The sequence below is a fragment of the Calonectris borealis genome, chromosome 1 (genome assembly GCF_964195595.1).
Source record: "Calonectris borealis chromosome 1, bCalBor7.hap1.2, whole genome shotgun sequence".
Taxonomy (NCBI): Eukaryota; Metazoa; Chordata; class Aves; order Procellariiformes; family Procellariidae; genus Calonectris; species Calonectris borealis.
In genome coordinates this window covers 195,367,499-195,381,431 of record NC_134312.1, presented here as the reverse complement: position 1 = coordinate 195,381,431, position 13,933 = coordinate 195,367,499, and the positions used below count along the sequence as shown (strand labels likewise).

The 13,933-nt window shown below is 39.6% G+C and overlaps 1 protein-coding gene across 1 annotated transcript in view; it reads left to right on the top strand.

Moving 5' to 3' along the window:
• KL (klotho) overlaps positions 1 to 13,933 on the top strand; it is a 47,940-nt gene that overhangs the window by 30,599 nt on the left and 3,408 nt on the right. The window contains exons 2-4 of the mRNA XM_075140074.1: positions 3,590 to 4,100; positions 8,728 to 8,996; positions 12,045 to 13,161. Of these exons, the coding sequence (XP_074996175.1) occupies positions 3,590 to 4,100; positions 8,728 to 8,996; positions 12,045 to 13,161 (1,897 nt within the window). The remainder of the gene's footprint in view (positions 1 to 3,589; positions 4,101 to 8,727; positions 8,997 to 12,044; positions 13,162 to 13,933) is intronic.

Genomic DNA, 13,933 nt, shown 5'->3' with positions numbered 1-13,933 from the left:
ATTAAATCCTACCGCTGATCCATACAGTTATTGGGACCTAGGCAGTGGTCCTGCTGAATGCCATGATATGGCTGCTGCACTGTACTGGGGAATCACTCACTAGACTCCGTTAAGTAGATTGACTTGGAGTGGGATCCCATTAGCTCGGTATAAGTAGTGCCATGTGAGACTTCCCTGGCTATTTAGACATCTACATGGAAATGGCAGATGTGACATAGGCCTGTGTCGTTCTGGAGTGGCTACTAGATGACTGTGTTCAGGCAGCTAAGTGGAGCCTGAGATCTCCATTGCCTATAGTGGGAGCTTGGGCATCTAGCTCACCTGTGGACAGTGAAATATAAAGTGTCTTCAGCTCAAAATGAGTCCATGAGGAGTGGGATTCATTTGCCTGAAGATAGGTATAGGTGCAAATTATCATTTGACACATTCTGTAGTGTCCCAGGTGTTTCTGTGGGGCTGAGAGATGTGATTTAGGATTTATGGGAGGCTCACAGCTTTCTGAAACTGCGGTTAGAGGCTGGAATACTCTGAAGTCTCTAAAACTGCATTAGACACCTAATTTTAGGCAAATGAATTCTGTCCCAGATTTCCGTAGAGACTCTCTGCTCTGTCGCTGGCTTCTTCCAGTTTTATTTCTATGCATTTTTTAACTACTTCATTAATCTATGTCCACCAGAGCCTGCGGACTTCGATGCACTATTTTCTATGTTTAGCTGTTTTTTTATGGAAATAGTATAATTCCACTTCATGCACACTCCAGGGGGCAGATATTTAAGAGGGATTCTTTTTGCCTCCTTTCTGTCTGTAGAACATGTCTAAACTAAATAACAGGTTTTGTCTGTCATCAGTGGAGAGAGATGGACTCCCAAAGAGTGACTCACCCTGCATATCTTAGACACCAGTCTTCTCATTTTCTATAGAGGCAGACTAGATGACCTGCTTAGAAAGTAAAGTTGCATGAGATAATCCCACATTGTTACAGTTCATATTTTTTCATTGCAACGAGAGAGTGAACAGCACCTCCTTATCTGTGGAGAGAGAGGACCTGTGGGATTCCTTTCCTCTTTGCTTCATGGTAGAATCGAGGCTACTAAAATGCTAGAAGATCTCTCTCTACTGATAGGAGTAGGGAGGACCGAGAGTTATGGGGCAAGTCCTCCATAGGCCTCGAGGTGCTCTGTGGGTGGGCAGCATGCTTGCAAGTGCAGATGACAGAGATGAAATTGTGTGTTTGAGAGTGTGCATGGTGGTGTCTTAACATTTGAGACAAGAAATCTGGAGATGAGTCAGGTCCAACAGATTTTCCCTTTATGAGGGAAAATTTGGGCGTGCGGATTTGAGTTGCAAGTGGCGGCACATTTGTTCCCAATGGTATTTTTAAAATCATACGTAAAGTATTGGGTGTGTAGTGTTTTGGTCATGGTGCATAATGTCTTTTGTTCTTTCATCAGCGTAATGGAGCTTCAGCAGGAAGTAAAATTAAGTCTGTGCTTAGGTCAGCTCTCATTTTTGACATAAGACTTTGAAGTGGTTACTATATTTAGTTTCTCACTAGCATCAAAATCCATTGTATTATTATAGACAGATGGTAGGACTGCATCACATTTATTTGAGCTATTGATGTATTATAAATGAGAGCATGTACGTTGAAGTTTGCAACTGAGAGCTTGATTCAGATACACGCACATAGGTGTGTACTGTGATTCACAGTTTCCAAGATTGTTCTCTTTGGGTTTTGGTGACCACTCTAAAAGGGCATGGGTCTAGTCTCCTCTAGAGCCCGTGTCAGATCTGCACAGATGTTTTATATACCCCATGATACTCAAAGGCAGCAGGTTTCTGTAAGGGGGCAGCTGAACTGAGCCTTGATTATTGATCTTGCCTTTAGTTGTCTGTCACTTCCACTTGTCTTTCTCCCAGCAGTGGAATTAAAATTCTGCAAGAACAGTAGATAGAATGATAAAATTCATTATTTTTCCTGGGTAATTAAGAGCATCTGTGTCCAAAATTATTAATCTTAATTGCTTAATGTTCCTAGCAATGCTGGCAACTGGAAATCATTGCCATTCAAAGCTTGAATGGTAAGAGTGTATGAAAAGGAAACGATGAACAACAGCTATCAATATATTAATGGTAAAATTTGCCAACATATCAACTGCATGGAGTGGAATTATAAGGCTTTCTATATGGCTTATATTCCAGGGAGGGCTAAAAATGCATGTGACATTTTGATTAATAATCTGTCATATATATTTGTCACACCTGTGACTTTGTATGCCTTTGAATGGAGGTTCACGTCATCACAGCACATACGAACAAATACTAACTGATAAGTCTCAAAATGCAAATGTAAACTGGGAATAGTTATTAGGTAGGCTTTATTCTGATGAATAGATCTCGTATTTTTTACCTTTTTATCAACTACCTAGAAAAAAGCATTACAATTTCTACTAATGTGTAGATGACAAAAAGATGGGATGTTGATGCATAAAGCAGTCAAAATTCTTTGATAGGGTAGGTGCAAAGAAAAAATACGTTTTAGATGGTGAAGGGCTCTGGAGATACGGTAGTTTAGATGAGCATGTGCTCACAGTGTAACGCTGGGGCCACATAAGCAGAAATAATGTATTAAATTGTCTCTGGTTTTACTGCTGGCAACACTACCACTGGCATATTATGTCCAATTCTGCTTCTGCAGTTTAAGACAGATGATGACAAATTGGAAGAGAATCAGAGGAAGAGAATCAGTGAGAATGGTTAGAGGGCTTGAAGCTATGCCTGAAGATAATGTGAGGCTCCAGGAACTTAATCTATTTCGCTTTCAAAGGGAACATCAAGAGACTGTTTCAACTTACTCTGTAGAAATTTGGTAGAAAAGATCTCCTCACAGTAACAGATAAAATTATACAAAGACAAGTGGTTGAAATCTGATGCTAGAGGTAAATAGCAAATTTTAATAAATTAAATTGAATCATTGGAATGATTTTTCAGGAGCTGTCGTAAATTGTTTTTCACCAGCCTTTTTAAAATCCAGATTGGTAGTTTTTCCTATACTGTGTGTTCTAGAGGAGTTGGTTCAAAGAGGAGTAGGTTCAAGGGTGTTTCTTTGTCTTGTATTGTTTGAGAGATTTGGGCAGTTCTTAAGAATAGACCTTCCTTCTTTATGTATCTGTGAATCTACAGATAAAGTGATACTCCTTTAATGAAAACATACTTTGAAACATGTATAGTTAAATGCATTTTCGTTTTTGTAGATACTGGAAGTACGTCTGAACTTAATAACAAAAGTCAATAAAGGTGTCTAACTAACTACCAAAAGTGTGTTCAGTGCTGGAATAGTATCTCATGGAAAACTGCGATGCTGTTTTCCCCAACCAACTAGCGATTTCTAGTTGATACATGGTATTAATATGGTATTAAAGAAAAGTTAATTTAGGAGTTGTAAACTGCTGATGAATGAATCAGGCTGAGCGCTAAAATGCCGTGTTTATGTGGTTACTACGTGACACTGGACGTCAGTACTTGAGACTAATTGTGTTACTTAAAATGGAATTTCAGGCGCATTAATTACAGTCTTTCTTTTCAACAGGCCCATGCTAAAGTCTGGCATCTCTACAATGACCATTTTCGTCCAACTCAAAGAGGAAAAGTGTCCATTGCCCTTAGCTCCCACTGGATAAAACCTCAACGTGTGACTGAAAAAACCATAAAAGAATGTCAAAAATCCCTTGATTTTGTGCTCGGCTGGTTTGCTAAGCCCATATTTATTGATGGTGACTATCCAGAGAGCATGAGGAGCAACCTCTCATCTCTGTTGCCTGAATTCAGTGAAGCTGAGAAGAAATACATCAAGGGAACAGCAGACTTTTTTGCTCTTTCTTTTGGAGCTACCCTGAGTTTCCAGCTCTTGGACTCCCACATGAAATTCCAGCAGCTGGAATCAATAAGCCTGAGGCAGCTCCTTTACTGGATAAGCAGTGAATATAACAACCCCCAAATATTCATTGTGGAGAACAGCTGGTTTGTTTCTGGTAGCACGAAGAGAGATGATGCCAAATATATTTACTATCTCAAAAAGTTCATTATGGAAACTTTAAAAGGTAGGACTGAGGTTGTATTAATATGTGCTTGACAAAATAATAATGCAAAATAGCCTACAGAGACACGTTAAAGAACCAGGCTGAAAACTAATTTTAGTCTTTAACATTCATCTTGGCACTTGTGAAATGAGACTCCAAATCCCTTTCCTGGGTGTGTTCTTTTCAGCTCTTGAAGACCCTTAATATCTGCAGATCGCATTTGGTGAGCTTGATGCTGCTGTCTTTGAAGTCAGTAGGAAAATTCCTACTGTCTTTGGCAGGAGGAAGTGCAAAACATGTGTGAACTATAGTCACAATGGACTTAGGGAAATTTACTGTGTTATTTATTAATAGTTGTTTTCCATGTCTTAGATGTATGAATGCGTATGTACAAAATGTAAGAATATATATGTGGGAAGGTAAATACTATGCAATAGGAGTTCCTCTGAAGAAAACGTGAGACTGAAAGAATACATTTTTAAATGAAAAATTGGAATGTTTTCATTCTGCATCTCAGTGTTGCCCTTGCACAAGTTTTACATTGATACAGCTCTGGACATCAATCACAATAATCTGAATTTACATCAGTTTAAGGAGAACTGAATGTTTGAGGTTATATAATCTAAATTATTTAAATTGTTAACCTATTATTTTTTCCAAACAGTAAGAGAAATATGCTACCTTGTATGAGAGTTATTCCCATTTCCTTGTGGCAAAACAGATTTTTTCAACCCTAATAGTCACCAATAAGTTGTTTGGTTTCCCATTTCCACTTTTATTGTCTTTTAATTTCTTAATTTACAATTTAATAATTGTTTTACTTGTCTACAGTTTACTGTTCTGGTTTTAAAAACAGTATTATTGTAGCTATTAGTTCAGATGAGATAGCCATTGTATTACGGTGCTATTTTCGTACCGGGGATGAGCAAAAATGGCTTTCATTTTATTCTCAGCACTCATGAAGATGCAGGAGTCCCACGTTTGTTTCATCTGCTATTCCAGAAACCTAATTATTACAAATAAATTAACAGGTGAATATATACATGAGCCAGCGCATCCAAAATGGGAAGAATGAAATATAAAACAGTTACTAACTATTGCAAGTACGGTATTACTAGTTTGCATGAAGTCAGATGAAGAGCTATAAGGGGTCACATTCCCACTATCCATATTTCTGCTTAGTTTGTAAATTGCTGGACGTACACACAGGATCTGCCTTAATCACAGCTGGCTGGAAACATTCTCAATTTACAGAGTTTCTTTCCTTTGAATGTGCCACTCAGTAAATAATAGTAACAGCAACAACAACAGTAGTCTTGTTATATTAAGTTAAGAATACTAACACTTGGCTAAACTTTTTACAGAAAAAAAAAAGAGCAGAGGCAGACTGGATCTGCAGAAGGGGCTTCGGCATCATTATGATGAAAATGATTGGACCCAACTCTTCTGCCCATTAAAATCTGCAAAATCCAGTGTAAATACTGAAGTTCTCTATGCAATACCTAGGGGAATTTAGTTGGGAAAGATCCACAAAAGGCATCATGTTGGCTGTGAGCAGTCTTGATGGACAACTTTAAAGACCAAAGACAAAGGCGCATGTTGTCTCTCTCAGTGACCTAGAACGTCTATCCAGTGCAGCAAAGCACTGTAATGTAGAGATTCGTGAGCTAGTTGCCACCAGATTCACTCTAGCAGTCACGGGGCAGTAAAATGACATTGGAGCTATAGCACTGAGAAGCAAGGATAATTAATGTAGACCCAAGGCTACATAAACGTGGTTTTGCTGCTTCCTAGATTTGGTGAGTATCTTTGCCTGATTGTGTAGATGCACTGGTTCAGACAAAACTGTTTATTTCTATATCTACGTTAAGGGCAGCCCTGTCGGAGCAAGCCTGTAGAGTAAAAAGAGTTAGTGTTGAGGGCCTGGTGTCCACACTGTGTGCATTCCTGAAGCCCATTTCTGGATTAATTTCACCCCAAAGGAACCCAGGTCATGCATCCTGAGACCGCTCTGTGATGGGAACCGAAGTGTGATAAGGAGGGAGATTTGCTCAAAAGTGCGCTCCTGATTTCAGGTGAAGTGCTGATGTAGATGCCCATTCTGACACTGCACGCTTTTTTTTTTTTTTGGCTCTGGGAAAGGGTCTCTTTGTTTGGGATTCACAGCCCTAAATCCTTTTACTGTTTACGGTTACTGATCTTTCTGTTTTTTTTTTCCAAATACCATTTAGGGTTGAATAGAGTAAATAGAGCTGTAATATAAAGTAGTTAAATATTAATTACAGCTGCTAATTGGTTGGAGATGTCTTCTCACATGGGTGGGTATCTAACCACTTACTCCAGGGTCATACTCACTTCTCTGCTCTGTCTCTGGTGCAACGAGTAAATCGATTGTTCCTTGTAAAGTGGAGCATGTTGACCAGGAGGGCATGCAAGCTCCTCTGTGCCATGTTGACTAACTGAGGGGTTAGGTCATTATCTGGGGAGTTAGCAGGTCTGAATTCAAAGAGTCTTAAGGAGAACGGGAACAGCCAGGCCCCCGACAGGTCAGGACTGAGCTATTCTTAGGTATGTCCAGAGGCAAAACAGAGATCTTTGGGCACCGTCCGCATGGAAGCAGGGGGTGTGGGCTTCACACACCTCACCTTGATGCACTGGGGTTGGATAGCAGCTGAGCAGAGGGTTTTAAGGATCTGTATTTGATGCTTATGGGTCTGCCAATTTTTCTTGGACTATTTCTATACTAGTGAGCTAAACAGAGCGTGAGCTGAAGTACTGTTTAATTTTTAACTCAGTTCTGGCAGAGTTCTGGCCTGCACAGTAGCACGCTTCTAGGCATGCTGTGGGGGATTGCTCAGGTCAGGAGTTATTTCCAGTAGGTAGTATGGACAAGGCCACTGAGTTTCAGAAACAAGGACAGTTTAGGTTTCAGTCAGCCTGGCTTGTACACCAACAGACATAAAAAAAAAGGGAGATAGACAAAGGGAAAAAAAAAAAAGACAATAATTTTCATTGTGGTTTTTCAATAACATGCAATTCGTGTGGGATACTATGTTTGAGACTTCCAAACTTTTTGGAACTTCCAAAAATTTTTCAAGTTGCTTCTTTCATAGGTGACACTTAAAAGTGAATGCATTTTTAAAGAAGGATTTGAGGAGAATTTTTATGAGGTGCTCAAGAAGTGTGGGAGTGCTGTGTGATGACTTACAGAAGGGATGAGATGGTGTTCAAAGAGAAATTCTCACTGAGCCCAGTTCACAAAGTGGACCTGTACTGGCTTTTACCCTGCTGGTACAGCAGATGTCATCATGGATGCATGCAGAGGTTAGAAAAATACTGGCATTTGTCAAACACAAAAGAATTATGCCTTTAGGAGGAGAAATATTCCATTTCCTTAGACGTTTTCTCATGACCTCTGATAGAGACTGGGCCATATTCATTGTGTATTTAACCGCAGTTCGTTTAATTGATTCAAATAGGGTTACAATCAAGAATCCATGTGGTCCTTTATAAATGATTCTAATGAGGTACATTAATAAAACCAGGAAATGAGGATCTTGATATTCTGGTTGCCTGAAATAACGCTTTCAGTGTTACTAGGCTGGAAAATATTATATTCAGTCAGTACCCAGTTTGGTTTGACAGAAGATGGTGAGTAATAAAGATAAACTCTTCGTACAGAGCCAAACTCAAGTTCAAAAGAACATTTAAGAATGTGCTTAAATGCATTGCTGAATTAGGGTGGGTCTAATTATGTAATTAAAATAAGCACACTCCGTTGTGCTTTTCTGAAGCCGAGCCTTGCCCAGGAACATTTTGCTGAATCTCAGCATTTAATGCAACTAAAAGTGAGTATCATTTGGAATCTCAAAATAAAACTGTAAAGCTGGCAGTACTAACAGATGCCAGTAGACCCTGATTTTAACCTACAAAGTGTGTGGCGATTCTTAAAAGTCAAATGGTTGACCTAGAACTTTTAGAAACCCTTAAATATTTAAGCTGGAAAATGCTATGCTATAAAAGATGGAAAGAGACAGAATTATCAAGTAGAGAGGGTCTTCCTGCATTATCACTTCTACTTAAAATCCTTGGTAGTAAAAATTCATCAGCACACCAAAAGTGTTGTCAAGGTTTTCTCGATATGTATTTGTAGTGGAGGGGAAGGATCAAAAAGAGTGTAACTTCTGTGTGCATACAGGGTAGTGCTGCATTAATGGCACCTAAGCTACCCCAGAGTGAGCTGCAGTGCGTGCTTAGCAGAGTGCAGTGCAGTGCAGTGCAGTTACTAGCTCAGTTGCTGCAAACAGGTGAAGCGTGGTGTGCTTTGCTCCGAGGCTGAGGTTTGGCATGCCTACTAGCAGCACTGCTCAAACCACTGCTGCACTGCTTCTCTTTCTAAATCTGGCTTGTTTAAAGCCAAGCCAGGTACCTCTACTGCCTTGCACAGTGCACCCATGCCCTGGCAGCTCCCTGAGTGCAGTTGAAATATCTTCCCTGAATGGGCTTTGAGGCAGGCCCCGAGATACTTATCTGAGCTATCGCATTGTTCTTACACATGAATACCGCAAACATTGCTGATACGGTGTGATCTACAGAGGAAAAATGAGCACTGCGATAAGTTTGGTTTTTGGTTTTATTCTTTCCTCAGCCATCCGGTACGACGGAGTTAATGTGTTTGGCTACACGGTCTGGTCCCTCCTGGATGGCTTTGAATGGCACAGGGGATACAGCATTCGGCGTGGATTGTTTTATGTTGACTTTGAAAGCCACGACAAGAAGTTGATGCCCAAATCTTCTGTCTTGTTCTATCAAAAGCTGATAGAAAAAAATGGCTTCCCACCTTTGCCTGAAAACCAGCCCATAGAAGGGATTTTTCCCTGTGGCTTTGCTTGGGGAATTGTTGACAACTACATTCAGGTGAGTCTGATGATAAAGCCGACAGGCTGTCCAGCCAGATCAGTGCACAAGTTCATATTGATAAACTCTCTGGGTAGAGTGTCTTTGCTGATGTATATTACCACAGCGCTGCAAGGAGATGGGTACAAGCCTTTTGTACCAAACACCGTGTCTTTTAGTCTTCACTAGACTTTCTGCGTGTGACCAAGGAGATCCAGTCAGGTTGAGATATGATAAATAACATTTAAAAAAAAAATATGGAAATTGAAAGGGGTCTGATGTTCATTTTCCCTGGACGTGTTATGAGATCAGTTCGTGGAAGTCAGTCCTTTTCGAATGGAGGTTGATCCATTCCAAAAGTGTAGTTCCAAATGTCCTATTGTATGAAATGGGAAATATTACTGCTTTTTATGTCCATAATTTTAATGGTAATATATTTGTCTGCTATGATAATACATGTTTTAGAAAACTTCCTGAAAGCTTTTAAAAGTCCAGTGGCATGTTTCTACATCTTACGCATATATATACTGGTACCGTTGTTAGAGGCTTTTGTGTAAAAAAAAGTAAACTATTAGATTTAGACAAAATTTCTGTATTCCTTCTTTGTCATTTTGTGTAGTACTGTGTCTGTCAGAGGCCTTCCCTGGATAGCACCTAGCTAGATCATGGATCCAGTTCATAGCTCTCACTCTTTATTTCAACTAAATCTGATACTTTGAGAGAACCTTTCAAATTTTAAGACTTCATAGCATGTGTAAAAATTGTAGCTTAGTTATGGCTTCTGTAACGTTTGGCTCTGTAGTTCTCAGATGCTGTTTTGGCTTGCAGGGCTTCTCTAACCACAGTAAAGAGGTGTAGTTAAATTCAACACTGAGGTTTGATCCAAGAACAGAATTTTTAATTTAGATTTTCCACAAAGACAGAATCTTTCTTAAGGCTAGAGTATGGGGGGCTTGTTCGTTTTTTCTCACTCCAAAAGTAAGATCTGACTTTGTTCTCTTGAAAGATACTGCAGCCTCCTTACCCGGTACACCAATTTCCAAGAAGATTCAACAGTCATTATCCTCCTAGCTCCCAGATAGATTAGGGATTGGAAATGGAATTGCTGTCTTTGGGATTGATAACAGCTATAAAGTTGCAGAGTCGGTCAGCTTAAGACAGTTTAAAAATCCCTCCCATCCCCCAAACCTTCAAAGCTGAATATTTTCATTGCAAAAGGCCATTCAAACATTTTGTACTGTGAGGCTTAGGTAGTGTGATTTGTAGATGCATCACAGTGGAAAAACCCTTTTGACAGCATTCCCACAGTATTAGTGGCAATGCATGCTTCAGTAATCTACAAGGGACAATTCTCCAGAAAAGCAATTTCCCTCAGACATACTGTTTTTTATTACTTTCTTCTATAAGCACAGTACTGACCTCTCCGGAGAAAACAGCAACTGATTTTCAGTAGCTTCTTTACACAGTCTGCAGAGCCTCAGCTACAAGTTGAACACTGGTTGTAGGCTGACACCTGCTTTTCAAACAGAGGGCAGGACAAGGAAATCTGAACTTAGGGGGAACCTTGCACCAAAAAAAAAAAAAAAGGAAAAAAGGACAAAGAAACACATGTGGTACCAGTATCTTCCTTGTAAGAGTTAAAGAGTTACACCAGAGTATGAATGAGGAGATTTTACACTGTGCATTATTTTAAGTAATTCACTTTTTCATTTTCTAGTCCTTATTGTGTTTGTGATATTCATTAAAAGTGAAAGTATAATTCTGTGGGACCCTGAGAAGCTCATCTTCTACTGTGTCCAGTATGTCATACAGGCAATTCTGACATCTGAAGCTCTAAAGACTTATGGGAAATGCATTTAGTGTTGGAGTGACATATAGTGGGTTTACTTGGAGGCCTGAAAAAAAATTGATTCAGACATCAAGAACCTGCTGAAATAACTTGGAAATTAGTTCAGTATGAGTTAATAAAAAAGGACATCTTTAAGAAAAAGGAAAAATTTTGCTTGTCAACTGAATTCGTGCTAAAAATCAAGTGCAGAGCATTATTCATCTTTCATCATAGTCAGGAAAAGAACTGAACACAGAAATGATGTTGCATTCATTATTTCTTTTCAGGGAGTGGTCTTGAAACTGAAGCTACTGGCTAATTTACCACATACAGACTCTGTAGGCCCTTCGGTATAGCTTCTTAATCTTGAAAGAAAAACATTTTAAAAATTACTGAAGTCTTTGCTGAAGATCTGCTTCTCTGGAGATCTGTCGCAGGTTTAGTGCCTTATCCCTGAGCAATCCCTTGTTTCCCATACAGACTGGTGCAATCTGGAGAAGGTAGAATCATAGAATCATAGAACCATAAAGGTTATGACCTTTAAGATCATAGAGTCCAACCATTAACCTAGCACTGCCAGGTCCACCACTAAATCATGTCCCTAAGCACCACATCTACATGTCTCTTAAATATCTCCAGGGATGGTGACTCAACCACTTCCCTGGGCATCCTGATCCAGTCCCTTTCCCCCTTCAAATTTAGTTTAAAGGTCTTTCAATGAGTCCTGCTAACTCCTGTGCAAAGATTCTTTTCCCCCTTTGAGGCAGGTGTACCCTGTCTGTCACCAGCAGCCTGGTGTCGTGTAGACCAACCCATGATCAAAAACCCCAAAATTCTGCTGGTGACACCATGGTTGGAGCTAGGTATTGATCTGCTGGCTCTTCCTGTTTCTTCCCTCATTATTTCGTGCAACTGGAAGAATAGAGGAGAACACTACTTGTGCTCCTGATCCCTTAACCAGTCATCCCAAGACATAAACATGGTGATCATTAGCATAAGCTTGTTTGGAAAGTAGGATGAAAATATATAGATTTGGTACTTTTCTGACGTCCCATGTTAACAGAAGATTGATTCATTCATATGAGCCAGAGATGTTACCTTATCAGAGATGCGAGAGAGGTGCTAAATGTAATGTTTTGACTTGCGATATTCTTTCACTACATATTGTGCCTGATGGTTATGACGTTCCCACCTACCTAGAACAAACAGCTTGAATCTGGTATGTTTCTTATTCTACCTAGGTAGACACGACACCCACCCAGTTTCTTGACTCTAATGTTTATGTGTGGGATGTTCACCAGACGAAGAAGCTTATTAAAGTCGATGGAATTTTCACCTCGAAACGCAAGCGTCACTGTGTTGACTTTGCTGCTATCAGGCTCCAGATCTCTCTTCTGCAAGAAATGCATGTCACACACTTTCATTTTTCACTGAAATGGTCTTTAATCCTTCCTTTAGGTAACCTTTCTCTAATCAACCACACACTTGTACATTATTATCAGTGTTTTGCTAGTGAACTTCTCAGGGTTAACATAACTCCTGTTGTTGCTTTATGGCAACCTATGGCCGAGAATCAAGAGCTTCCAGTTTCCCTTGCCAAATATGGAGCTTGGGAAAACCCAGAAACTGTTCAGGCTTTTGTTGAGTATGCCAAATTCTGCTTTACAAGTCTTGGGGACCATGTCAGATTTTGGATCACAATGAATGAACCGTCTGTGAAAAACTTGACATACACTGCAGGGCACAACCTGTTGAAAGCCCATGCGAAAGCATGGCATCTTTATGACAAAAAATTCAGGAGATCTCAGAAGGGTAAAATATCTATAGCTCTGCAAGCTGACTGGGTGGAACCAGCTTGTCCCTTTTCAAGGAATGACCAAGAAGTTGCTGACAGAATTTTGGAGTTCGACATTGGCTGGCTTGCAGAGCCCATCTTTGGGAATGGTGACTACCCACAGGAGATGAGAGCATGGCTTCACCGAAGAAACAGTGTTGACCTGTATAATTTCCACTTGCCTTATTTCTCAGAAGACGAAAAGAAGTTAATCCAGGGCTCATTTGATTTTTTTGCCTTGAGTCACTACACTACTACCCTTGTGGGCTGGGAGAAAGAAGATGCACTAAAATATGACCACTATCTTGAAGTTCAAATGATCAATGACATCACATGGCTGCATTCCCCCAACAGAGCTGCAGTAGTGCCTTGGGGACTGCGTAAATTGCTCAAGTGGGTTAAATCAAAGTATGGCGATGTCCCAATTTATGTTACAGCTAATGGAATTGACGATGACCAGAATATGGTGCATGATAAGCTCAGAGTGTATTACATACAGAATTACATCAATGAAGCTTTAAAAGGTAAGGAACCATAGATGGTTTATATGTCACAAATCCCAGTATTAGTATACACCGTGTGATGGAGTATATTTAACTTTAGAAAAATAAATCCTATGTAGAATACTCCATAAATAATTAAATGTTATTACAGGATAACAGATAGTTTTTCCTTTGTTTTACGATTGATTTGTGTTACTAAACATCAGGAAGACTGACCTTGCACATATTCTGCGTAAGACAGCAGAAGAACTTTTTTGTGGATTCAAGAAATTTAAGTAGATGTTATGTGAGTAGCTCCACATGTATTTAGTCAGATTTTCTTCTTATTGCATTTCTACTGTTGTTTTGCTTTTTTGCTTCTCTCCACTGAGTGCCTCAGGGCTGGGTATGAGTTCTGTTCCTCAGCTGTCTCTGTATCTTATCCAACACAGCGATCTTATCCAACAGTGATCTTCATAATAATTCAGCTATCTGCCTCATTATGCCATTTCCTGGACTCTTTCCTGCTATTCAGAACCCAAACCGGTCTTTTTCTCTGTCTCAAAGATTCATAAATTATAAGGCAAAAAAGAGGCATTTTGAGTCATCCTGTCATACCACACACACTGTTTTTTTAAGAAAAGCACAAAACTCGAATGAGATAATTTTTACTGATGAAGAATTTTCTACATCTCACTGTGAGCTGTTGCAGCGTCTAATTATTTACTGTTTTTATACAGAAGTGTATATAAGTATATATATAAGTATATATATAAATCTTACTTCCAGTATTAATTTCTTTAGCTTCAGCTTT